Below are 25,102 nucleotides of genomic sequence, written 5' to 3'. Positions count from 1 at the left end.
TCAAGGCGACTGCCCAATTTATGCCTCAGGCAACAAAGCAATGACTGCCGCAGGTTTTTACAGCATCCACTCCAGCCGTACTCTGTACTCCGTACTCAGAGTTTGTTCCTGACGGAACGCCACTACGGAGTAAACCCGTCAGAGGCGACTCAGGCGAGGCATCTTCAGCGGTGGCAAAGGCTACCAGATCCGCCTAAGTCCCAGACGGACTAGTCCTCCCGTAAGCGACCCGGTCGTTCGGATTGATGTCGTCACACTGCGTGATGTGACAGAAGTATCTCTTCCAACTTTTTTTTTCTCATCCCACCACGGAAGCTCAACTGACTCGTCGTCCGATGGCATCCCACCGCGACCTGCGCGGCGCTGGCGGCTGCTGAGGCTGTAATCTTGTAGTAGGAGGCGCCGAACCCCCCAATGGTCGATCGAAAACGTGAGCTTCATAAGGCGGCGGTAGATCAGTCGGATCTGCATCCAATGCATAGTCCATTGACGGATATAAGCCCATCGACCGCGAATGAGACGATGTTCCCCAGGATGACGAGCTCGGGTTTGACCGTGAAGACGTCGGCCGCTGATATGGCTCTGGGGGGGATGTCGATCTCGTCGTTAGCAGCCAGATCTGTTCGCTTTCAACCCAGACGAGCTGGTGCGGCGTTGAGACACTGTTTGAGTAAGGGCGGGATGTTCGAGGGGTTGGTGAGAGTGTATTTGTCGATGCGGTAAAGTGGGTTACGCGCTGTGATATCCCAGGGTTGAGTGACTGGTTTGGGGGCGTGCGGAAGCTTCGTTCGGTGTTGTTTGGGTGTAGGGTATGGTAAAATCCTGGAGAACTCGTGTTTGGGTTCTTGCTGAGTGGAGGAAGGGCGCTTGTCGAGGCAGGCCGTGGGGGTAGGTCATAGGTAGTTGACTCCATCGGGCTGACAGGACTGAATGTGTTTTCGAGTCGGATATGAGGCACGTTAAATGTGCTTGGATCTGGACTGGAGAACCGGCTGTCCGTGATGGGCGGACCCTCTAGCGACGAGAGATCCATCGTTATGGTGAACGATAGCATATGCAGACGCGAAAAGAGGGGGAAAGAGAAGCCAGCAAGAGCCAGCAGCGGTCCTTGTCTGTTATATATATGGATTGGATGGAAGGGCGAATCAACCGCGTGGGCCTTCTCTGAGAGATCTTGGTACCTCCGGGCACCGCGCAACGAGCTCAACCAGTAGTAAGCGACGATGTACCAGAAATAGAGGTTCGTAGTAGGCGCAGGCGCGAGCGAATACGATCAGGAGTGGACCGCCACACGAGATGTTTTAGTCTGAATGGGCCGCTCGCAAGAGAATAGTAGGGGAACAGAGCAAGGGAACTGGCTCCTTCCGTAAGGCGTGACGTGGGATCATATTTATCGAACAGGTGCCTGAGGTCGGAGGCAGTGCTGGGTAGGGAGGGTCTTTGACACTGAAGCCAACAAAGGAGCAGCCCATACAGACAGCCCGAGCACCAGGCACTGCGCCGCCTGATCCGGCGGTACGATCGACTGCACGCGGGAAGGGCTAAGGAAGCGGAGATTTGCAGTGAACTCTTCGGTAATAAGCGAACTGGGTCTGCCAGGAAGAAGGATGGCCCTGTGGCCCTAGGACGGCGCATACGAGCATTGCCTTGCGGGTTGCCAGCAGCGGAGTGTTGCATTAGGGGACCACTGACGGTATTCGTGAGGACATGTATCATGGTGGTGGTTCGCCCCGCGGGTCAGGGCAGTTGGATGGAACTTGGCCCCCGAATCCTTTTGGTGGTGAAACAGTCGCAGTCGCCTGGAAATAATCTCAAGTCGCAACCCCATTCATTCATCCATTATTATCCACGCCGCCTTTGTTGGCCTCGTGTTGAGTCCCACGCGTAGGGAAATACCACCCGCCGAAAAAGCATGCTGAGAGCATCTTCTATTCCTGCACGGCCAATAACGATCGGTATGACCGATAATCATGCTCGAGAGCAGTCAAGCGCCGATTTGAAAACTGTCCGGAATTGTGCATGACTTGGAAACTGGAGTTGTTGGGGACAATGAGGAGAAAGCAACCGCAGCACAACACTGCCACCGCGCCTTCAGCCTTGTCCTTCTTCTTTGTCAGCCTGACCGCGCCATGCTCCTGTTTCTGGTTAATTATCGTTGCATAACTGATCGGTCTAAAAGTATCCATTGGCCCGTGCTTGAGTTTCTAGAAGTTTGCTAACTGCTAGCACGGTTTATGGATCATCGTAAAGTTTGTTTTGTGTTGTATACATCTCTTGGTCGAGTCTGCACCGTGACTTTGTGGCTAACTATCGCCGCCAGGACCAACAACGGGGAAAGAATGAACACCAAGTAAAAAAAATTTCAAACATCAGCAGTAACAGCAACCCACGCCTCATGGGCCTTTCTTTGCCTCTCCCACTCCTTCCTCAACTTCTTACTTCGAATTTTGTTAACTGGTTCCCCAGCAGCATCTTTTACAGGCATTCCATCCTCATCCCACGCGCTGAACTCCTCAGTCTTGGACATATCAAGCGGGCTCAGCTTATCCCTTTCAAGTCTCTCTCGGACAAGCCTTTCTTGTTTCTCCTTTTCCGTTTGTTTCTGCTTTGCCTGTTGCGCAAGCTCTTCGCGTGCTTGGAGAATGTCCCTAGTGACTGGCCGGACCAAAGCAGGCATATCATCGCGGTCTTCGAGATATATACCGAGATTGAAAAGGTCAATGTCGCGGAGGCGGTCGCAGAAGGGGAGAATTTGCTTTGAGAGGCCTGCATCGCCTCCACCAGGTTCGGACTTCAATAAAGAGATGCTGGATCGGAAATTTTCAATGACCGCGAGGAACGGCCTAGCAGAGTCCGAGGCCTCTATATCACTGATTGATGACTGACCTAGGATCTTGCAAAGCTCATCAGCGGTGATGGGCGTTTCGGATCTCGCAGAGCTGAGAGCGGGTATAAGAACGGCTTCGCAGCATCGGGGATATTGGTGCCCTCCCACCCAATGCCTGCGTCGTCAGGCGAAGCTGTCCCGTTTAACCCGAGGATCGTCACGATTCGATTTATCCATATCGCGACAGCGTCCACCGCCGTCGGATTCAATGACAGGATATCTTGAGTATTGAAAACCGACACCAGGTCTGAGATTGCAGTCATAACCTTGGGCGTGTTGAATGAGTCAGATAAATATTCGTGGACGTTATCCATCGCTATTTGGAGAGCTTCCGACAAAGATCTCAATCCCATCGCGCCAACCACCTAACAAGAACACAATCCTCAAGCCCCTTGGCGTCCAATCACCTCGATCAAGAGCATCACTAACCGTCGTGAAATTCTTCAAGCTCTTGGACATCTTCGATCCCTGAACCGAAAGGTGTCCCATGTGCAGGAAATAACATACCTTTGCTGATCTGGGTCTCCAGACCAATATGCCTCGCTCTGAGCAAGCTCATTGTCATGAAGCGGAAATGTCAAATCAATGCCACCCGAATGGATATCAATCTGACTCCCCAATCAACTTGACGCCATTGCCGAGCACTCGATATGCCATCCCGGACGCCCTGGCCCCCACGGGCTCGGCCAAGAAGGCTCACCCGGGCGAGACGCCTTCCACAGGGCAAAATTATCGGGGCTTCGCTTATGCACTGCTGCTGCTGTCTTGGATAGTACCCCCTCACCATCTCGCTGGAGCGGCTGGTGTTTCCGATTCCACGGCTCGAGCCTGGCATAGTGGTGTCCTGCTTTCTCGAACTGCTGTATATCGGGGTAGACCGATCCATCGGGAGTAACGTATCCAAACTCATTGTCAACGATCTTTGCTACAAAGTCGGCGATCTCGGTGCTGTACTCTGAGACTCGGGTGATTTCGTCGGGGTCCAGGACGTTTAGGGCTCGCATGTCCCGCGTGAAATGGTCTTCGTATTTCTTCGTCAATTTGGTGAAGATCTCGTGTGCATCTCCAGACACGCTTGAGGTTTTGAGGCTGTCGATGTAGGGAAGGAAGATGTCTGGGGTTGCGTCGTAGAAGGCTTCGCTCGTGATGTCTCCAGCTATTGTTGTGCTCTCTGAGTTAACGTTGAACTGATGCTGGGCTTCAGAAATCATTCTCGCTGCGGGTTTAGCAGTGTTGACATGCATTCGGATCTTCGCTTCCGCGTCGCCTGGTTTACCTCCCGGGTCTAAAGCGCCTCCTCGCAGGACAGCACCATACTCCCGCTCTGCTTGTTCAGCAAAGTAGTCCGGGTTTGTATCAGGATCAATGAGAAGTAAGTTCTCTCGGATATAGGAGCTATATGCCTCCTTCGCAGTCTCCAGAACATCCCTCGTAACAGCCGTATGCTCTTTCAGGTATTCCGCGAAAAGATACTGTTGCCGTCCCCTTATAATGATCTAGACCCATCAGAACCTCACTCTTATCTCAAAGAATACTAGATATGACTGGATATTTAATACCGATCTTATCATCAACATCCGTAACATTCATAAAACCACCTGAAACCCAAAATAATCCCTCATAACCCGTCTGATTATGGCAGTAGAAACATAATTCCGTGCATGGCCCAGGTGTGCATCGTCGTAAACTGTCGGACCACATGCGTGCCATGTTATCTTCTTTCCTGAGGGGTCGATTGGCACAAGGGGGTTCTGGTGCGGGTTGGGGAGTTGTAGATCTTTAACGCGGGGAGAGGTGTGGATGCTGAAGTGGAAGTGGGTGGATGGGACCAGGGTGGTTGTTTCTGGATGGCCATGGTTAAGTGCCCAGTATGACGTTTAAGACGTTAGGGACCGGCTATATATGGTTGAAGGACAACTGTGTAAGCCCGTACTTATGTAGATGCTTGTGTTGTGTTCAATGTGGTATGTAGTTTGAGTCACCTGCAGCGCATGAGGCTGCGGCGTCTACTGCTGTGCCGCATAGTCACCTACCTACCTACCTTGTCATCAGAAAGGGAGAGTGATGATAACCCGGGGCTTGACTCACTCAGCCTCTACTTTTTGGTCGACGATATACCTCCTGCAAGACAACTGTGCCAGGATGCCAAGCAAGTATATATATCCGCTTGAAACCACCCCTAAGATGACGAAATCGGCCGATAATCTTTGACTCTTGGTTTTTAGTTTCCGAGCAAGATCTCTTTTCTCGATTCAGATGGGAATACTACTAGGATCGTTACCCTTGATAGACAGATATGCTATGACCCAACATCCAGATGCCCTGGTATATGGAAGTGCTGGTGCCTTACCTAATCCAATCCAGTGGACGGTCCAATGCACTAGCGTCCAAAAGCAACCAATCAAAGCACCCCGCAACAACATCAGCTCCACATATCCCGCCCACCACCAAAACCCAACCAAAACCCCCGAAAAGTCGCAAAAAAAAAACTCGATATCAAGCCCACTCCCTACCACTATTTCAAAAAGAAGTGGAAAAAGCAATGACCGATGGCGGGCTCGATCCGCCGACCTCCTGTGTGTTAGACAGGCGCCATGAACCAACTAGACTAATCGGCCAATTATTGAAGAGCGGGGGCTGAATTTGTGTATATAAAACGGAGTTCTTGAGAACGCGCGCAAGTGGTGCTTTTTAAGTGATATCTGGCAGGAGCACATTGAGTTAAGATAGAGAGAGTAGAGTTTGCTGTTGACCAGAACCTTTTTCGACCCGGACCTGCTGCGCAACCAAGCCTTTGCCAACGTTTACCAAGGAGGGCAATCGGCTGCTCCGGGACGCCGAGAATTATGCTATTGCCAGGGGATGAGGTGATGCGGCTATGAGTATGAGTACGGGACCATAGGATAAGATGAGTTGAAGACCAAAAAGCAAAAGAGGGGTGAGCACCGAGTTGATAAGTACGTAGGCGGGATGAGCAAACGATCAAGAGTCAAGACTCAATGCCCGCGCTAGGTTACAGATCCAGTGCCCCAAACAAGCATAATAAACATGTCCATCCCTTCAACCCATCACAGCCCATCACAAGAGTACTCGGTAATGCAGGGATAGTTAATTCGATCCTGGATCTAAGATTCGTTTCGCAACGAGACGGGCTGAGATGAGATGAGATGAGATGAGATGAGATGAGATGTAACCGCGAGGCTGCCTCCCGATTCTTAGCATGTTTCAATTCTGACTGGCACATAGGTGCCCGATGAGCGATATGTTGAACGGTCCGGAGAATATCCTCGTGTTACGGGGGACAAGGCGCCCGGTTGTAGTCTATGTAACGTTGGCTGGGTTCCGGGCCTGGGGTCTCGAAGCTCAAGGTTGACTGGACAGCGTCTGCAGGGGTTGGGTTGGCTGGGATGTTAGATGGTGACACAGATGGACAGGGGATACGATGAGAGGCCCTCGGCCTCGAGGCTCTGCTTCAGCCTTCTAGATATATATATCTCGTTTAGTCTAGGAAAATCCTATCCGATCAAGTATCAAATTACCTAGATTATCACTACTTCGAAGAAAAGCTTGACCAATGTGAAGGACGTTCATGGTTTACATTAAATCGTATCCAGGCGATGCCAATGCTAATGCACCAAGGACATATCAGCTTCACAAAACTCCGAAGGAAGCAATAATTATCCGGCAAGCCATAGCGACAGCCAAAGCCAAATGTAGAATCAGAAAATGTTCAGCGAATCAAGAAAGCGAAAAAAAGCAAGTAAGGAGATAAAGGTATAGAGATAGTAATATAGGACTGAAGAATCAGAATCAATCAGAATCGATCGGATGGATTACTTTCATCCCCAAGATCCACAACAACTAGTAACACAGAACGACACAAGCCCAGTTCCAGTTCCCAACATTTCCACATCTTCTTAACCCTTCCGCGTTGCATCGACCATGGCCGAGACAGGCGTCACGAGTCAACCCACGCTATCCTATTGACATAAGGGAATTTACGCAAGGAAGATAGCGGCGACGGCGGCGGCACCAGCGAAGCCGAAGGAGTTGGTGACAGCGTTAGCGGCACCGGTGAAGGTGGGGGGAGAAGGAGAGGGGCTGGTATATTGTTAGCTTGATGGACTTTTTTTGATTTTGACAGCGGGAGAACTCACGTGGAGCTGCCGGTGGGGGCAACGCCGGAAGGAACGCCGGGGATGACGGGCTTGGAGGTGGTGGGGGAGACACCAGAGGGGCCAGGAGCACCAGCGCCACCGGTGGGGGTGACGGTGACGGTAGAGTAGGTGACGGTGGGAATGCAGGTGGTCACGGGGATGACGGAGGTGCTGACAGCAGGGACCTGGGGAGCAGGGTTGCTGGGGACAGCGGGCTGAGAGGGCTGAGCGGGCTGGCTTGGCTGCTCAGGCTGCTCAGGGGTCTCGGGCTGCTCAGGAGCGACGGGGGTCTCAGAGGGGACAGCGCTGGTGGTAGGGACGGGCTCCTCAGTGACGGGGGAGGTGCCGGTGGGAACAGCGGGCTCAGAGGCGGGCTGAGTGGCGGTGTTGCCGGGGCAGTCGGTCACGGTAGGAGCGCAAGAGGTGATGGTAACCTCATCGGTCTGGTAGACGGTCTCGATGTCACCACCAGGACGGGCAACGGCAATGCCGGCGAAGAGAGCAACAGCAGCAGCGGAGAAACGCATTTTGTCTGATGTAGGTCGTTGTGAGGTATGAAAACCGTTGAAAGGTAGTTGTGTGGAGTTGGGTTATAAAGAATGTGGGTAGTTGGTTTGTAGTTGGTAAAAGACTGGACGACCGAAGTCAAGTGAGTGATTGCTTCAAGCAGTACGAAGATTGGACTTGGGTAAGAAGGAAACACAGAGCTGAGACGGGGAGTCTGGGGGCTTTGTATCTCTCTGGGAGATTAACCTGGGAGATCGCTCCAGGGACGCAATCGGAGCTGGCGAGTCGCAGTGGACCGGGGGTCACAGCGGTGAATGCTCCATCTGTCGGGCCTCGCTGCCCCTGAATATTCCCAATTTGGTGAAACTCGTCCCCCAGCGTCTGTGGTTGGCCAACGTCCAAATGGCTAGTGTTGCTAGTTGGCCACTCTCAAAGTGTTGTCTTTCTCCTATTTACCACACGAACCAAAGGATCCGTGTTGATCTTGCTCATCAGTTACTCCATGGGTGCTGAACGGTGCTGAATGGCGTTGAATGGCCAGGCGGGTGCGGGTACAGTCAACAATGGACTCCTGAGCTGTTTTCAAAGTCTTCTCCCCTCTGATAGGATATTGTTGACGCCTTGAGGCCTTGCCTACGCGGCTGACTTGAAAAACCCTTACGCACCTTCAATGCTACCATCGTCACCAGGCTAATACAATCAATGATTTGCCCTGCCCGGACTCCATAATCTGTTTCCTTTGTTTTCAGGGGAAAACAACGTTGTGCAAGCGGTCTTGGCGGGTGTTTCATCGCTGCATCCCAGCCAATTGCCTTGCTTACAGTGGAGTAAGTAGCCCCGTTCCTGACGCCATTTCAGTCTGGGCCCACTGCAGTCCACTCTTGATTTTGCCTTCCTCCCGTGCGGCCAATTGTACAAAGCGAGCCGTCACTGTTCTCCCCTGGATCCGGTGCTGCCATTTTTATCCCGAGTAATTATGGGGGCTCCCAAGAGAACTCAAGACAACCACAAGCAAAGAAATCCAGTCATGTTGTTACTAATCAGGGAATTTCAGAGTTCGGAAAGCCCGCCGAAAATCGTCATGTCCGCTCGGCCTTTTGGCTTGTCCAGCCCACTACGGGAGTGGGCTTCCACGGGGCGGGAGAAACATGGAGGGCCACTGTTTCCAAGCGTGCGTGCCCCCCCGCTTCTGCCTGCGTTTTAGTCCTGCGGTTCTGGTCAAGGCGTCAGTGAGGTTGATGCCGTGAAACGAGATTTAAAACAGTAAAAGGTCCTGCATATGCGGTAAAACTGCGGTCCTCGGTATCGGGTCGGTAGATACATAGGCAGTTTCCAGAGTCATAGTCACAGGCTACATTATCCGCCGCAATGTCAAAGGCAGAGGGTCCGGGAACGACATAAAAATTGGAGTTTCAAGCATATTATTGAGGCGCCCGCCCAACTTGGCGATTGGCCAGACAGGTCTTGGTGCGCCTCTTTTCCGTTTTGATAGCTTAATCAAAGCTTAGTGCCAACCATCAGTAATGTACGACTGCTCCGTATAACGATGGTAGGGTGTTCGTACTCGTAGAGTGATGGCTATAAAATCAGTATCGCACTGCGAGGATATCGGCAATCGCTGTGGTCTCGCTACCGATGCCCGAGTTCAAGGCATCAAGATGAACACCGGTATTCTCACCGATGTTCGTTCACTTGCCATAACCGGTTAACAAAACAACCTTGGCGGAGGCAATCCCCTGGCGAAGGAACAGCCTGACTATTTGAAAGTCATGTCTCATTCGTCAATATGCACCGCCGGTTATAGTTCGAGAGCGCAGCATGTGTTCGCGATAGATGAGGGAAAGACAACCCTGCTCCACCGATCATCAGGGGAAGGGTTCTCTCGTGATCCTCCATAGTCAAATACCGAAGCGCGCCGTCATATCAGGAGTGGCTCAAGAAGAGCCAGGGTGAGCCGGTGAACGATAAACTGGGATTGTTATTCTTAGAAACAATCAATTTATCGCAAGTCGCAACTCAAAGAGCCGTCGTTCATTGAGCCCAGACCAGGCAGACCCTGATATCGAAAAGCCACGAGTCGAGTTCACGACTCGCACGTTAATCAGGGATTTATGGTGGGAAAAAGCAACGCTCGTTATGCTGGCTCTAGACCGTCTTTCGATTGCGAATTGCGACGCTTGTAAAGCTGGCGTTGAGTTATTGTTCCATGAGGCTTGAGGCTTGCTTCCACCGGAACCGAGATCAAGGCAGCGAACGATGATGCGTGCTCATGGTTCGTTCGCTTGTGGCTTGCCTAGGCGCCGAGGTTGTCGATGTCACTGCATCAAGCAAGAGTCGATGATCGGATTCGAGTGGAGATTTGCGCGAGACGATCGTCCTTCGCCGCGCGTCTGCTCTGTGCTCAGCCACAGTTGGGTAGAGGGAATGAACCTTGATTGAAGAAGAGATCGCAAGGATAAATGAGACCTCAATGCAAAAAAAGTGATATGTGATGTTATGAGTGAGTAGGAGTGTTGTTGTGGGCTGCAAAGAGACGCGATCTTCAGGTACAATCCGGATCCTGCTCAAGCCTCAGTGCGTGACAGTTGAGCACCGCCACCGCAGTAGTCCCTGCTCCGTACCTAACAATCCCCATCGGGTGGCTGAGGAGTCTTCCATTCTTTCTATAGAACTCGGAATGACGGCATGAAAAATATGGAGTTCCCAGTCTCCATGTCTCGGACGTCAACCAGGAAGCAGTAAATGGAATACTCTGGGTAGTGAGATCATAATATATTGTCCAGTGAACAGTTGTTTGAAGGCCTGAGGCAGAAGACACAGCGTGCGTCAGCTGGGCCCGGAATGCTTGGCCTCACAAGGCTGACTCCAAGTCTGCCGTCTCTCAGTCTCAGCGCGGGGTCTAAGCGCTATTGAATGAACATTGTCTCTTCAAGTATTTGAGAACTTCCTGTTCAATCTCAATAGAAGATTTGTATACTCTGTACTGTATCTGCTGCGCGGAAAATAGTACCATATGTTTGATCATCCAGTAGTGGTAGAATTGAGGCGCAGCAGGTGGGGAGTAAAGCCACAGCAGAGCAGAAGCACTGAAACAAGTTCCTCTGCGCTCAAGTGTCAGGCTCGCGTGTCTCAGATTGAGAGTCTTATGAAGTGTCAAAAGCCACAGAAGACAGGCGATTGACGCTGATATAATTTGTTGATGATTTCATCGCCGAGTTTTGACGGATGCCTAGCAGCCTTATGAAGAGTGGTCCTGGACAGTACAGAGTGTTACTCCAACAATCATACCAACCGAAGTCAGAGCAACATCTTGACAGTCAGACAATTGACAGTTCCAACGGTTAAGCGCCCAGAGGACAGCAGTTCAGCCATTGAGCAACGACAAGGTTTTGCAGCCAACGTGGACGCAGAAGTAACCGCCTGACTGGACCACCCCAACACCTCGAACTTGCTCTTCTTCCTCTTAGTTTCCTCTTCGCGCTCGCTCTTCTCTCTCTCTCCGATCGTTTCTCCCCCATCCGATCGCTTCGACGGTTTCATCGCCGTCGTCGCTGCCGTCATTTATTATTTGCATCTCTTGGAATTATAGCTCTGCTTCTCTTCGGTCACTCGCTCGCTGGGCACTCGTTAAGCCCGTCACTACTGCCGCCGCCGCTTGTCGTTTCTTCTTTTGATTGATTCCCCTCCTCGCCCCTCATATTCTTATCTGAGCTGTCCTTCGCATTTTCCAACTGTGCATAACACGCCTCATTCTCGCTTTCTGCGCCCTTGATTCGACCCCTCCTGCTTGTAACCGCCGCCACTCACCCCACGACTCTTTGTTCGCACGCGCCCCCTCAGCTGCCTACGCTCTTCTCCCCCTACTAGACTACTACCCTTCTCAGTCTTAGCCAACAAGCCGCCGCTCTGGCTACCACTCCAGATCCCAACGAGTTGTTCTTGCCGCCGGGTGAGAGGCAAAACAATCTCGCAATGTCTTCCTCGCCAGTTCCCCTCCTCAAGGCTCCGGTCCCGGGTAATCGCAGCAACTCAAACAGCCCCCGACCACCCAAACTCACCTTGGGTATCCCGCCTTCTGCCACGAGCCGTCCCGTCACTGGCAACGGAATTTCTCTCAACTCGGATGCGCCTCAACCCCTTCAGCCGCAGCCGCAGCGTCCCTCGGGTCGTCCCCCTCCTCCTCAGTTACGGTTAGCAACACCATCAGGCAGCACCCAGGATGTCCCTCCGCAGAGGAACGGTCGACCTATGCCGCCGCCCTTGGCGACGACCGGATTGAACGATTCGAACAACCACTCGCGGTCAGGGAGCTCGACCCATCTGGATGGGAAGGGCAGTGGCCCTGCCTCCGCATCGTCATCGAATTACTCAACCCTTTCATTCGCTATGGGCCTTCGACAACCACAAGTGGGAACGCCGGACCCCTCGTCAGCAATCAGCTCAGTATATTCCGATCGCGAGGGTGGTGTGCAGATGGAACGAGAGAACAGTGTCAACAATCTGATTCCCGATCTCGATAAGCTAAGCCTGGAAAAGGGTCGACCGCTGGATGTCGAGGATTTGGATGATCAGGGTTGGTTGGCTGCTAGCGAGCAGGGAAAGATTGTCGAGCTCGGTAGCTTGGGTGAAGGAGCTGGAGGTGCTGTCACGCGATGTAAACTCAAGGACGGGAAGACTGTCTTTGCGTTGAAGGTGAGCTTCAAAAGGTTCTGTTTGCCGTTCCTCAAGCTAACATGTCCTCTTTAGATTATCACCACCGACCCGAACCCCGATGTCAAGAAGCAGATTGTCCGAGAACTCAATTTCAATAAGGATTGCGCATCAGAACATATTTGCCTCTACTACGGTGCGTTCATGGATAAGTCGACCGGCACGATCTCCATCGCGATGGAATTTTGTGAAGGTGGAAGCTTGGACAGCATATACAAAGAAGTCAAAAAGCTCGGTGGACGAACAGGAGAGAAGGTACTCGGAAAGGTAGCGGAAGGAGTTTTGAATGGATTGACGTATCTACATGGTAGAAAGATTATCCATCGAGGTATGTTTGCCGGATTGGCATTCTGGATTCCGCTAACGCTAGAGTAGACATCAAACCGTCCAATATCCTTCTTTGCCGCAACGGTCAGGTCAAACTCTGCGACTTCGGTGTCAGCGGAGAGTTTGGCACCAAGGGAGACGCAAATACATTCATCGGCACCTCATATTACATGGCTCCGGAGCGAATTACGGGACAATCATACACCATCACGTCTGATGTCTGGTCTCTCGGTGTGACGTTACTGGAAGTCGCGCAACATCGCTTCCCATTCCCTGCCGATGGAACCGAGATGCAGCCTCGTGCTGGCTTGATTGATCTATTGACATATATTGTGCGACAACCCATTCCAAAGCTCAAAGACGAGCCTCAAAACGGAATCAAATGGTCGAGCAACTTTAAGTACTTCATCGAATGCTGGTGAGTTTATTCGAATCGTAAATTCCTTTTTCTTGGCAGTACTGACCGGCAACAGCCTCGAAAAAGAACCCCCACGAAGAGCAACACCTTGGCGGATGCTGGAACATCCGTGGGTACTGGACATGAAGAACAAAAAAGTGAACATGGCAAACTTCGTGAAGCAGGTGTGGGATTGGAATTGATCCACTTCCATCCCATAAACTTCGAACCCTATAATACCAATCTTCCTTACATATAACGGTCGTTTGACGCAACGGTCCTCTTGACGCTTACAAGTGGCTGGCCCTTGATTGACCCGGATGTCAAAAAGCATACGATTTTATCTGTGACTACGACGCTCCTTTTCATATACTTGCACCCACCTCCATTTGGATCTACGGAGTCGGAAATCATCTTTTGCCGCATGACCATGTCTGTCTGTCTGTCTGTCTGTCTTTCCTTGATATCATACTCGCATCAGCGTTCCGTCTGGCTTTTCGATTCCATCTCGGTTCTTTTCAGCCATCATTCGTCAGTAACTGTCTCAGTTCACTTTTCTTGTTGCCTGGTCTGGTTCACCTACACCTGCAGTACAGTGGTTCTGCTTTCTATGTCTAGCCTAGTTTGAAGACCGTCGCCCTTAGGATACCTTATCCTTGGCTTTTTTGCTTTTGGTTCCTTGTTGGTGGACAAATATCAATCTATCGATCTATTATCTGTCATCTACAAGTGTTGAAGACCATCTTATATCTTTCGACTTGAGCATCCGAGCGAATATATATTATTCTCTGTATGTAACCTACCTAAGGTTTGGAATTTGTTTATTTTCCTACAAAGATTGGCTCTCAATCCTACAGTCTAGTCACGTAGGTCCCATTTGCCTAGGAACGGAATATATATACGGACAATATATGTTACATGGAACCCATATCGTAACTTCATTTCCCACATCTCTTTACATAAATTATATATCTACCAGCCATAAACAAATGCGCTAATCACAAACAAACAAAGCATGAAAACAACCACCAAAACCACCGATTCTTTACTTCCAGCCTTACAGCAAACTTACTGCCTTTGATTCATATTAACCGGCTGCGCCCCTAGAACCCACCCAATCCCACTCGCCAACCCCCCCGTAACCATATTACTAACCATATCCCTCTTCCTGACTCGTCCCTCTCCATTCTCCTCGTCGTCGCCTCCACCGCCATCAACGAAGGATATGGAACTAGACATGGAAGCCGACGTTGGCGTCGTGGTATTTGTATCCATGTTGTTGGTGTTCGAGCGGAGCGGGAAAGTAGAATTCACGTTCTTATGTAGTGCCCGTGCTGCGCCGCGCGCGACTTCAAATAAACCCATTGGTGCTTCTGCGCTGTCGAGACGGTTATGGTGTGCGGCTCGCGCGGCGCGACGGGCGTGCTGTTGCTGAGTTTCGAAGGCGTCTGCTTCCGTGTCGAATTGTGAGGCGAAGCCACCTGGTAATCGTGACGGGTGTGTTGCTGTGCGATCGCCCATATTATCCCAGGCGTCTTCCTCTTCTGATTCTCTCGCGCGGAGGAGGGAGAGTTCTTCGTCTGCGCGGCGCCAGGCGCCGAGGATCTCGGGGAGGGGGTCTGGTGTTGGTGTGAGGAGGAGGGAGAGGGAGAGGAGTTCCATTTTCTGGGTGAGGTGGGTTATTTGGGATTGTAGTGTTGGTGGGGTCTGGGGTGTTGATGCTGGGCGGTAGCGGCCGGCGTTGTAGACTGTGCGCCAGGTTATGGTGTCTTTAATTGTTGACTGAGGTTGGGGAGGGTTTGAGGAGGTGGGTGTGGTAGAAGGTGGTGTAAGGCGGGTAAGGATGTATGAGTATGCGGTGCCGAAGTCGTCGGAGGATAAGGCGGATGAGATGGCGAGGGACATGATGCGGCGTTCGGCGGTGACGAGGGCTTCGTCTCGTGTGAGGACGGGACGGCGGGTATAGTGGGAGTAAGGATGGGACTCTGTTTCGTCGGCGGGCCGTGGCGGGAAGCCCGCTAGGACTAGGTTCCGGCCGATGCTGAGGAGGTCGTCGAGTTTAGTGTAGCTTCGGGAATTTTGGTCGAGGACTTTCTCGATTAGGGAGAGGGGGTCTGGATGGACGCGGATGCTGACAGGTTGAAAGGGAACGCCGTGATGGAGGGTCAGTGAGTAGAAGGATAGAGCGTGTGTTGCAGCGATTAGGGCTTGGGCTTCTTTCAGGGATGTTGAGTTCGGGAAGTGTGGTAGGAAGGCTTGCAGACTATGGCTTCATTAGCTTGTGAGATGCGAATGATAAGCAGTCCACTTACATCTCGTGTGCCCTTTGCATTTTACCCCGGTTGCGATTGCCGTTGCTTGCGTTATCGTAGGCTGCATATATCGACTCTCTGACTGCATCCTCGGTTTGAATTGAAGTCAGGGCGGAGCTAGACTGGACATAAATATCAACAGCCAGATCGTAGCCTAATCTTCAGTCAGCACGGCCTTGTAGTAAATATAGAAATATAAAATCATACCTCTGACTTCGAGCAGAACCTTCAAGATCTCTGCTTCAATCACATCCAGGGGAGCCTTGTAAAAGAGACCATGACAGCTCTGCTCATTCTCGACCGACCTGTCCGTCTCTGAACTCCAGTCCCGCAACCACAATAGCTGCTGACGAACGGTTCCCCAATCTCGGCCTGATTGCGACTGGGCGACGGATGCCATAACGCTACGCAACTCGAACAACTGCATGTCCTGATTGCTATGGAGGCAGATGTTCGTCGCCGTTCTGCAAGGTATAGGGTGTCCTAGCTCTTCCAAAATGCGCAATGAGGCAAGAAGGCCGCTAAGAAACGAGATAGACGACGATGAAGGATATGTAAACGGGTTTGAGGGGGCGAGGAGGGCATTTTGGAATAATGTCGCCCTGGACGCAGCTTGAATTGGGTTGGCATCGAACTGAATCGTAGGAGGAGCCGAGCTAGCAGACGATGTGAAGAAAGAGCTTCCTAACTCCAAAAGATTGCTGATCCGCTCGAGGATGCGGATGGACCCCTCTGTAGAGACCTCAGGGCTCTGATAGATGACTGCCAGTCCTGTTTGTCCATACTGATAGCGCAGTAGTTTCAATTGATCGCTTGGCAATTTCTCCGGTTCATCAACATAGCCCCCGAGATCAACGTCTTCAGGGCCATTCCAGTTTATGAAGGCGTTGACGACTGCTTCCGGATCCACCAAGCTGCGCGACAATAACCATTCGTTCACGAATTCCCACCCTGAGGTCCCAATATCTTGAGACTGTGTATTCATTTGCGAGAGAGGGATCGAGTTTCGGCGCACCGACCGACTAAATTGTTGCCTCCTGGGCCGATTGTTGCCATACATCCACGGCCCGACGAGTCCACGCAGGTTTCGTACCAAGTCCGTGTCCGTCTTCCGTGCCCCAGACATTGAGAGAAAAATGTTTATAGCTGTTTGATCGTCCAGAGAGTCTAGTGTTTCCACGGAGCATGACTTGTCTTGATTTGGATAGTATTCGTAGTTTAATCGCAGAAGCGGCAAGAGGAGAGAGACGAGCCATGTTCGTAGGACTGGTGATCGCTGGTGAAACGGCAGAAGGAGTTCGAAGATGAGCGGTTGAAGAGAGGTTTCGGAGTCAATTCGGTAGGCTCGGTGGATCAGGAAAATGGTCAACAAGTCGGTCAATCCCTCGCTATCTTTGTCTCCGGGGTATCTCAGTGGTAGTAGGCGGATCTTCCGCACGCGTTTTCTTGCTTCTGCTTCAGGAACGTCTCGAACCGGTGATATGTCGACATTGTGGCTGTCTGTATTGGACCCATCCACTAGAGCTTCAATTGTTGGTGTGTAGCTTTCGGGCGCCGTACTTTCGGGAAGGAATGTGAGAACGATGCGCAACAGCCGTTCTGTGGTTAAAGTGCCAGGAAACCGAGCCTGTAAAGCGGGGAGAGAGGAGGGTGAGCTCGAGGCGCAGAGTCGGGTAGCTAGAAGAATGGCGTGTGATCCGGAGAGCTGCGTGAGGTCAGCCATTGCATCGCAAGCGAGAATCTGGACGACGAAAGTGAGGTGGAAGCTGTAGAAGTAGACAGCGCAACGTATTGGCACTGGTGATGGTGACGGCAGTGCACGTGCCAACTGGGCGGACTGCGGACGGCGGGAAGTGACTGAAGGCGCAGAACCTCATCGCATCCGCTCCCCCATCTCCTCGCTGCGATCCCCCGCTCTCTCTCCCCTCAAAATATACAATGGCGTCCGGTTTCGGTCTCAACGGCGGTATGCTTTCCTTTCACTATGATTTTGGGTACACTTTGGAGCTTCAATGGCTCGTGTTGGTTGGATTTATCGGTGGTTAAGCTACGAGGTCGGAGGTTCCGGCTAACACTTATTCTCCCACGCAGGTCCTTCCCGCTGCTACAACTTCTGGCAAGAAGTTCTCGGCTGCTATGTCGTTAATGCTGGAGAGGGCGAGTCCGGCAAGAGGAAGTGTCTCCCCGCACTGGAAGATTACCACGAGTGTTTACACCACCGCAAAGAGGTACGCCCTGATCGACTACCACCGAGTGCTACCTGTCCACTTGCTTCGCACCGATAGCTTTTACATAAGCGACTCTTGCAAAGCTACGACCGAATGAACTGACAACGGGTTAGGCTATCCGAACAATGAAGATGCAGGCTGCCTACCGCAAGGCCGCGGCCGCCCACCCCCGAGAGGTTGACGGAGAAGCAGGGGGGGTTCGGCATCTAGGATTGTTAGATCACGACAAATAAGGGGATAATAAGCACGACTGAAAGAGATGGAGGAGGTGCATATGTTTGACATTGGGCGATGGTTTCGAAAGAGAGAAAGGCCGAACTCTCTGCTTAGTGGACAATGAGCCACGGGCCAACAAATGTCGAAAACCCCAAACCCGAGGATTGCGATTCCCTGCGCGCATTTTTCTTGCCTTGTTTTACACCCAAAGATCATGTTGTTCTTGCTACTATTACTGTATAGGAATCGAACCTTCTGAGACTACAGCATACGACGGAGCACACTTCGACGGCAATTAGTCACCTGGATATAGTTGCTTCAATATTACTCGTCTGGAGGATTCGTAGTATAGTTCCGACTGAAGTTGATATTAGAGTTCTATGTAGGTTCAAAACCGACTGGTGAACGTCACTGGGGAGTGACGACAGTGCGATATTCCTGGCAAATGAAGTGGAAGATTAGTTGTACATAGCTAAAGACAAGCTGAGACATAGTAAACAACACAAAGAAAGTTGACTCAGGAGTTGTCTGTCTCTGACGGACGTGTCATGCTCTGTCTTACGTAGTCACGACCAACTAAAGCAAGCTCGCCAATAATGCTGAGGCCATCTGGCGCATAATGATGTCTTCACGTGACCACAGGAAAACCTTTGCATAGTGGGGCGGGCTAACCCGGGAGCAGACTAGCTCAACAGGCCCAAGCATGGGTAGGCGCGCCCAGCCAAAGGATGTCCCAATGATATAAACAGGCTGCGTGACCTCGACCGGCCGCAGACCAAAACCATCCTGACGCCGCTCTGAAGCTGTGCTGCCCTGTTTACTTGAACCTCAACCAGGCGCCCGTGCTATACATTTTGCTCCACGCTTTCTGCACGCCCAACTCGCCACCAACTGCTACCCCTTGATCTGGTGGATTTTTTTACCTTCTTCGATCTCCTCTTCTTTATTTCGTCACACCTCTTTTACGCCCATTTCGATTCTCTTGTCTATACCTCCGGGTAATTTACCTTACACACTCTTTCAGTGTAATTTTCGGTATACTACTCCAGATCGATGGGCTGGTGCTCAGCCTTCAGATCCCCACATTACTTGGAACATCACTTCAGTTGTCGCTGGATCACTTACGGCTGATTCTCGCCTCTGTGTGTCGCCTTCTTCACTAATATCCTCGATGGCTGCGACGAGCAAGTAGTAGCCGATCCTCTTCACGCTTCCGCCGCCTCATCCTTGCTGCTAGTATTTTACCGATACTAGGCAGTACTGTCCTTTATCTTTGAGGCGCGTCGCGGGAAACCGTCTTTTCTTTGACCTTTTCAACTCGACGCTATTTATTTAATACCCCATTCCCTGTTTTTCTCTCATTAATTCCTTTTACCAATCACGATCGCCATGACATCCAGGTGAGTGCTCCGGTTTGCTCTCAATATAACATTACGCTAACGGCGCGCTAGACTAGATCGACTCGTCACGTGAGTTTACTTATCGCCCGTCAAGCGATAGCCAGGCTAATTGGAAACAGACTACTGGAGACAGGCAGCTCTCCTATCATTCGTAACACAGCTGCCCAGCAGCTTGCAGATGTTCAAAAACAGCATCCTGATGAACTTTTCAATCTGCTAGGGCGCATTCTCCCCTACCTCAAATCTAAATCATGGGATACACGGACTGCTGCTGCCAAGGCAATGGGCCTTATCGTCGCTAATGCAGACACCTTCGACCCCAATCAAGACGATGGTGACGACATCAAGAAGAATGAGGAGGAAGAAGGTGATGTCAAAGTCAAGTCCGAGGAAGAACAACCAGCACCGATTCCAGATGGGCTACTACAACTTGAAACTCTCGATCTCGTCTCCATCTTGAAACACGGGAAGCGCCTGCTGGGTAGCGGAGGAAAAGATCACGAATATGCATTGGCCGCGATGGACCCGGCTGCGCGGCTGCAGCACCATAAGAAGTCGCTAACAGGGCGACTTGGTCTTTTGGGCGAGTATGTCGAAGATGACTTGCTTGACGAGACTGACTTACCACAAAAGCCCGCACCAGGCCCGAAGGAGGAGGGCTCCAAATTCCTTCCTTCGAAAGATAATCATCACCTCACCTCCAACGCTCCGCTACCCTCTCCCAGTGAGCCCGCAAATGGGGAGGAATCCGGGCTGAGCAGAAGACAACTGAACCAGTTGAAGCGGAAAAGCAAGCAACACGCCAAATTAGGCGCGAACAAAGTACGAGTAGTTGACCTATCTTCGCGACGCCAGTCGGACAATGTCACAACTCCTTCCATTGCCACTCCTGCAATCAGCACTCCTCACCCCGTGAAGACAGAGAATGGTGACGGGCAAAATGGTGACTCTAAACCAGATTATTTCTCACTCGAAAGGCCTGCCGGTGACGACGACGAGTCCAAAATTGTCTCCGAGTTCAAAGGCGCAGCACTTCCAGACAAGTCCATTATTCAGCCTGAGATTGCGGAGGATACTGAGAGCGTCGCCTGGCCATATGAACGTATGTGCGAGTTTCTCATGGTGGATCTTTTTGATTACAACTGGGAGGTTCGGCATGGTGCGGCAATGGCACTTCGAGAGGTGATACGTGTCCAGGGTGCTGGAGCGGGGCGCTTGCATTCGAAAACCAGAGCTGAGAATAATGCTTCAAACCGGAAATGGCTCGATGATTTGGCTTCCCGATTGCTCTGCGTTTTGATGTTGGATCGCTTTGGTGATTACATTTCCGACAACGTCGTTGCTCCTATACGAGAAACAGTGGGCCAGACACTAGGTGCCATCTTGTCACATCTCTCTTCACGGTCTGTTGTTGCCGTTTACAGATGTCTGTACCGACTTATTATGCAGACAGACCTGGATCAGGAACGCCCGATCTGGGAGGTCTGCCATGGCGGTATGATCGGCCTAAGGTACTTGGTTGCGGTTCGGAAAGATCTGCTGGTCAAGGATTCCGAATTGATGGATGGCGTTTTGGAGGCCGTCATGCAGGGCTTGGGCAACTATGACGATGATGTTCGCGCCGTGAGTGCCGCAACACTCGTCCCTATCGCTGAAGAATTCGTCAACTCTAGGCAGTCTACTCTGGGTCCTCTCATGACCATTGTATGGGACTGCCTTTCGAATCTGCAAGACGACCTTAGTGCCAGTACCGGCTCGGTGATGGATCTTCTCGCGAAACTTTGTACTTTCCAGCCGGTTCTCAATGCTATGAAGGAGAATGCAGCCGTTGATTCGGAATCCTCGTTCGCCAACCTTGTTCCTCGTCTCTACCCATTCCTACGCCACACAATCACCACAGTGCGGTCCGCGGTCCTTCGAGCACTCACGACGTTTCTCCAGCTGGAAGGCGAGGGCACGAATGACTGGGTGGACGGAAAGGGACTACGACTGATTTTTCAAAATCTGTTGGTGGAACAGAACGAGGGTGTCCTGAAGCTGTCGCTACAAGTCTGGTCAGAGTTGCTCAAATCTCTTGACAGACGCGGGGTGCTCAGGTCTGACCCAGAATTCTCGGCCCATATACAACCGCTAGTTACGTTGAGCATGGCGCCCTTCGGTGTGGCCCTCTACCCCATTCCCATGGATACATCGTTGTTTATCAAGCCGTCTGGTGTGCCCTATTCCATGACCTCGGCAGCCCCTGCGAAGCCCTCGCCTGTCAGTACGAACTCAGCAGAAGGGCCAAAGAAACGGGGCCGCAAAGCTGAGAAGAAAGAAGTGCCTATCACATCTCACTCCACGCACGATGTTGATGCACATATGTTGAAGGGTGACATCGGCATGGTTGGTGCCGATACCATGCTGCGATCCAAAATTTATGCCGCTAGGGCTCTAGGCGAACTTCTCTCGATTTGGGACAAGAACGAACTGGCGAGCTTCTGGGACACTATTATGGAAGGCCTCTGCTATCCTGCATCTACATCGCAGCTTTCAGCGGCCATGATAGTCGAGGAATACGCCAAGTTCGCTGGGTCAGAGAGCCGATACACCTCCACCCTGTGTGAGAAGCTTCAACCAATTGTCGAGGGAGAACGCCCGCTTTGGTACAGTGATATTTCCTGCTATCTGAGTGTTGCCCGCGCGCAGTGCCATTCACTACTAAATGCATTCCGGGATAATGCGCATGTTCCGCCTTCAAAATTACCAGTTCTCGCTGTTGTTGTGCAAGGAGATCCCGACGCCGGTCCTAATGCTTTCTCCCTGGCCGACGCCGAGAAGGTAGTCAAACAAGACTTTGAGCGACTCAAAAAAGGGTTGGCGCCTGCGCAGCGTATTACTGCCCTCAAAGTCCTCACCGAGACCAAGGCTACAGCCGAGCTCGCATTTGAACAAGCAAGAGATGTCAGAGAGATTAGGGACATGCGGGTCAAGGCTGCCGCGGCGGGTGCATTGGTCAGCTTCCGCGAGATCCCCAAGAAGCCTGGCCAACTCATCAAGGGAATGATGGATAGCATTAAGAAAGAAGAAAGCGCTGAACTCCAACAGCGTTCTGCGACTGCCGTCGCTGCTCTGGTGGAACACTACACCGCTGCAGCTAAGAGAGGCCCAGTTGACAAGGTTATCGGCAACTTGGTCAAGTACTGCTGTGTCGATACGTCCGAGACCCCCGAGTTTGAGCCCAACAAGGAGTTGCAGGAATCTATCCTGTCCCTTCGAAAGGAGGAGGATCGGCGTGAACATGCCGACCCTGCCTCATATGAACGCGAGGCTAAAGGGGCAAGGATTATGCGCCGGGGTGCTAAGGATGCCCTTGAACAACTAGCTGTGGTCTTTGGTGCACAGCTAATAGAAAAGGTTCCAAATCTCGCATCCCTGGTTGAGAGGCCTCTCAAGGAGGCACTCTCTAATGAACTCCCTGCCGACATTAGTGATGAGCTAGGCCAGGAAGTTGTCGATGGCCTGTCCACGCTGCGTGCGCTGCTGCCCAAGTTCGACCCAGGTTTATACCCGTGGGTTATCAGTCTTATGCCTTTCGTCGTCAAAGCCCTTCAATGCCGACTATCGGTTCTCCGTTATGCGGCCGCCAAATGCTTCGCCACCATCTGCAGCGTTATTACCGTTGACGGTATGACGATGTTGGTTGAGAAAGTACTTCCTACAATCAGCAATGCGTTGGATGTTCATCACCGCCAGGGAGCGGTTGAGTGCATATACCATCTTATTCATGTCATGGAAGACGGCATTCTGCCTTATGTCATTTTCCTTGTTGTCCCCGTTCTCGGAAGGATGAGCGACTCCGACAACGACGTTCGACTGCTAGCGACAACCTCATTTGCAACTCTCGTCAAACTCGTGCCACTGGAAGCAGGGATTCCGGACCCCCCCGGTTTGTCGCAAGAATTACTGCAAGGACGGGACAGAGAGCGCAAGTTCATGTCTCAGATGCTGGATTCGCGAAAGGTGGAAGAATTCGAGCTGCCGGTTGCGATCAAGGCAGAGCTACGCCCCTACCAGCAAGACGGTGTCAACTGGCTTGCCTTCCTTAACCGCTACAATCTTCACGGTATTCTTTGCGACGACATGGGTCTTGGCAAAACTCTTCAGACCATCTGTATCGTCGCAAGTGATCACCACATGCGTGCTGAAGAGTTTGCAAAAACTCAAGCCCCAGAGGTTCGCAAGGTCCCCTCTCTCATTGTTTGTCCGCCGTCGCTCTCTGGTCACTGGCAACAGGAGGTCAAGCAATATGCGCCATTCCTCAATTGCGTTGCTTACGTTGGCCCACCTGCGGAGCGATCCAAGTTGCAGGCCACTCTTGCTGATGCAGACATCGTGGTGACATCTTACGACATCTGCCGGAATGACAACGACGTACTAAGGCCGATCAATTGGAACTACTGCGTCCTGGATGAAGGTCACCTTATCAAGAATCCTAAGGCCAAGGTTTCACTGGCAGTCAAACGTATTAACAGCAATCATCGTCTAATTTTGTCGGGAACACCCATCCAGAACAATGTGCTGGAGCTGTGGTCTCTGTTTGACTTCTTGATGCCAGGTTTCCTTGGTACTGAGAAGGTGTTTTTGGACCGCTTCGCCAAGCCCATCGCCGCCAGTCGTATGAGCAAGTCATCAAAAGAACAGGAAGCGGGGGCTCTGGCAATTGAAGCGCTTCACAAGCAGGTGTTACCGTTCCTCCTTCGTCGTCTAAAGGAAGAGGTGCTGAATGACCTTCCACCGAAGATTATCCAAAACTACTACTGCGATCCTAGTGAACTGCAGAAGAAGCTGTTTGAGGACTTTACCAAGAAAGAGCAGAAGGCTCTACAGGACAAGATGGGAAGCTCTGAAAAGTCCGACAAGGAACACATCTTCCAAGCCCTGCAATACATGCGTCGTCTTTGCAACTCCCCAGCACTTGTTGTTAAAGACGGACACAAGCAGTACAGCGAGGTCCAGCAATACCTGCAGAAGAAGAACTCTTACATCCGAGATGTTTCGCACGCACCTAAGCTCAGTGCTCTCCGCGATCTCCTCCTGGATTGCGGTATTGGTGTCGACCCACCGAGCGAGAACAACCTGACAACAGGCGCCAGCTACGTCGCCCCGCACCGAGCTCTCGTCTTCTGCCAGATGAAGGAAATGCTCGATATCGTGCAAAGCGAGGTCTTGCGCAAACTCCTTCCATCCGTCCAATTCCTCCGGCTGGACGGTGGCGTCGAAGCAACTCGCCGCCAGGACATCGTGAACCGATTCAATTCAGATCCCAGCTACGACGTGCTCCTTCTAACTACCAGCGTCGGTGGTCTCGGTCTCAACCTCACTGGTGCCGACACCGTCATCTTCGTCGAGCACGACTGGAACCCGCAAAAGGATATCCAAGCCATGGATCGCGCGCACCGAATCGGCCAGAAGAAGGTCGTGAACGTCTACCGATTGATTACGCGTGGAACACTAGAAGAGAAGATCTTAAAGTAAGCCCCTACCATCCTCCAACCCTCCTTTACCATTATTACAACTGATACTAACAAAACCACTCCAGTCTCCAACGCTTCAAGATAGACGTCGCATCAACGGTAGTCAACCAGCAAAACGCGGGCCTAAACACAATGGACACAGACCAACTCCTGGACCTCTTCAACCTCGGCGAAACAGCCGAGAACGCAGAGAAACCTAGCGACACAGGCGGGAAGGAAATTGATATGATTGACATCGACGGTGAACTCAAAGAGAAGGGCAAGAAGGGATATCTGGATGATTTGGGCGAGTTGTGGGATGATCGCCAGTATCAGGAGGAGTATAACCTGGATTCGTTCTTGTCTACTATGAAGGGATAGACAGGTGAAATCCGGGTGCTTACATGCTCTGTACTCCATGGTTTCACGCACGGATTGTGTTGTATGCAGCAAGGCGTTGGCATGG

At 51.6% G+C, this 25,102-nt stretch overlaps 8 protein-coding genes and 1 non-coding gene across 9 annotated transcripts; 4 read left to right on the top strand and 5 right to left on the bottom strand.

Moving 5' to 3' along the window:
• Window positions 1-316: 316 nt before the first annotated feature.
• BDV14DRAFT_200131 (uncharacterized protein) lies at window positions 317-1,033 on the bottom strand (the record flags this gene model as incomplete). The annotated part of the gene is made up of 1 exon (XM_073773441.1): window positions 317-1,033. One exon carries the CDS (start codon window positions 1,031-1,033, stop codon window positions 317-319), a length of 717 nt encoding a protein of 238 aa, XP_073628106.1.
• A 1,199-nt stretch (window positions 1,034-2,232) lies between these two features.
• Window positions 2,233-4,614, bottom strand: BDV14DRAFT_208792 (tRNA synthetases class I (C) catalytic domain-containing protein; the record flags this gene model as incomplete). The annotated part of the gene is made up of 6 exons (XM_073775488.1): window positions 2,233-2,284; window positions 2,391-2,930; window positions 2,960-3,215; window positions 3,250-3,399; window positions 3,513-4,383; window positions 4,483-4,614. Coding segments are annotated over 6 exons (2,001 nt in total), but the record flags the coding sequence as incomplete, so codon positions are not given.
• A 683-nt stretch (window positions 4,615-5,297) lies between these two features.
• On the top strand, window positions 5,298-6,077 carry BDV14DRAFT_173243 (uncharacterized protein; the record flags this gene model as incomplete). The annotated part of the gene is made up of 1 exon (XM_073768708.1): window positions 5,298-6,077. A coding segment is annotated over exon 1 (157 nt), but the record flags the coding sequence as incomplete, so codon positions are not given.
• On the bottom strand, window positions 5,431-5,505 carry BDV14DRAFT_t79. Its single transcript has one exon. It is a non-coding gene; the product is annotated as a tRNA-Val (tRNA).
• Window positions 6,078-6,308: 231 nt separating the features above from the next.
• Window positions 6,309-7,761, bottom strand: BDV14DRAFT_173242 (GPI anchored serine-rich protein). Its single transcript, XM_073768707.1, has 2 exons — window positions 7,045-7,761; window positions 6,309-6,988 (listed from the first exon to the last, which is right to left on the bottom strand). Exons 1-2 carry the CDS (start codon window positions 7,569-7,571, stop codon window positions 6,886-6,888), a joined length of 630 nt encoding a protein of 209 aa, XP_073628103.1. The 5' UTR covers window positions 7,572-7,761; the 3' UTR covers window positions 6,309-6,885.
• A 3,557-nt stretch (window positions 7,762-11,318) lies between these two features.
• On the top strand, window positions 11,319-13,299 carry BDV14DRAFT_58928 (dual-specificity mitogen-activated protein kinase kinase). Its single transcript, XM_073777108.1, has 4 exons — window positions 11,319-12,243; window positions 12,298-12,589; window positions 12,637-13,006; window positions 13,062-13,299. Exons 1-4 carry the CDS (start codon window positions 11,524-11,526, stop codon window positions 13,186-13,188), a joined length of 1,509 nt encoding a protein of 502 aa, XP_073628102.1. The 5' UTR covers window positions 11,319-11,523; the 3' UTR covers window positions 13,189-13,299.
• A 603-nt stretch (window positions 13,300-13,902) lies between these two features.
• On the bottom strand, window positions 13,903-17,078 carry BDV14DRAFT_58907 (secretory pathway Sec39 family protein). Its single transcript, XM_073777107.1, has 3 exons — window positions 15,505-17,078; window positions 15,298-15,451; window positions 13,903-15,248 (listed from the first exon to the last, which is right to left on the bottom strand). The coding sequence occupies exons 1-3, from the start codon at window positions 17,018-17,020 to the stop codon at window positions 14,054-14,056; spliced, it is 2,865 nt and encodes a 954-aa protein (XP_073628101.1). The 5' UTR covers window positions 17,021-17,078; the 3' UTR covers window positions 13,903-14,053.
• A 157-nt stretch (window positions 17,079-17,235) lies between these two features.
• BDV14DRAFT_200125 (uncharacterized protein) lies at window positions 17,236-17,758 on the top strand (the record flags this gene model as incomplete). The annotated part of the gene is made up of 3 exons (XM_073773440.1): window positions 17,236-17,263; window positions 17,389-17,525; window positions 17,639-17,758. The coding sequence occupies 3 exons, from the start codon at window positions 17,236-17,238 to the stop codon at window positions 17,756-17,758; spliced, it is 285 nt and encodes a 94-aa protein (XP_073628100.1).
• Window positions 17,759-18,888: 1,130 nt separating this feature from the next.
• BDV14DRAFT_58878 (DNA-binding ATPase) lies at window positions 18,889-25,090 on the top strand. Its single transcript, XM_073777105.1, has 4 exons — window positions 18,889-19,141; window positions 19,193-19,210; window positions 19,261-24,654; window positions 24,723-25,090. Exons 1-4 carry the CDS (start codon window positions 19,131-19,133, stop codon window positions 25,015-25,017), a joined length of 5,718 nt encoding a protein of 1,905 aa, XP_073628099.1. The 5' UTR covers window positions 18,889-19,130; the 3' UTR covers window positions 25,018-25,090.
• Window positions 25,091-25,102: the final 12 nt, after the last annotated feature.

Source organism: Aspergillus stella-maris (assembly GCF_047715825.1).
Source record: "Aspergillus stella-maris strain CBS 113639 unplaced genomic scaffold BDV14scaffold_27, whole genome shotgun sequence".
Taxonomy (NCBI): Eukaryota; Fungi; Ascomycota; class Eurotiomycetes; order Eurotiales; family Aspergillaceae; genus Aspergillus; species Aspergillus stella-maris.
The sequence above is the reverse complement of the archived record's forward strand: the minus strand, read 5'-3'. Positions and strand labels throughout refer to the sequence as shown.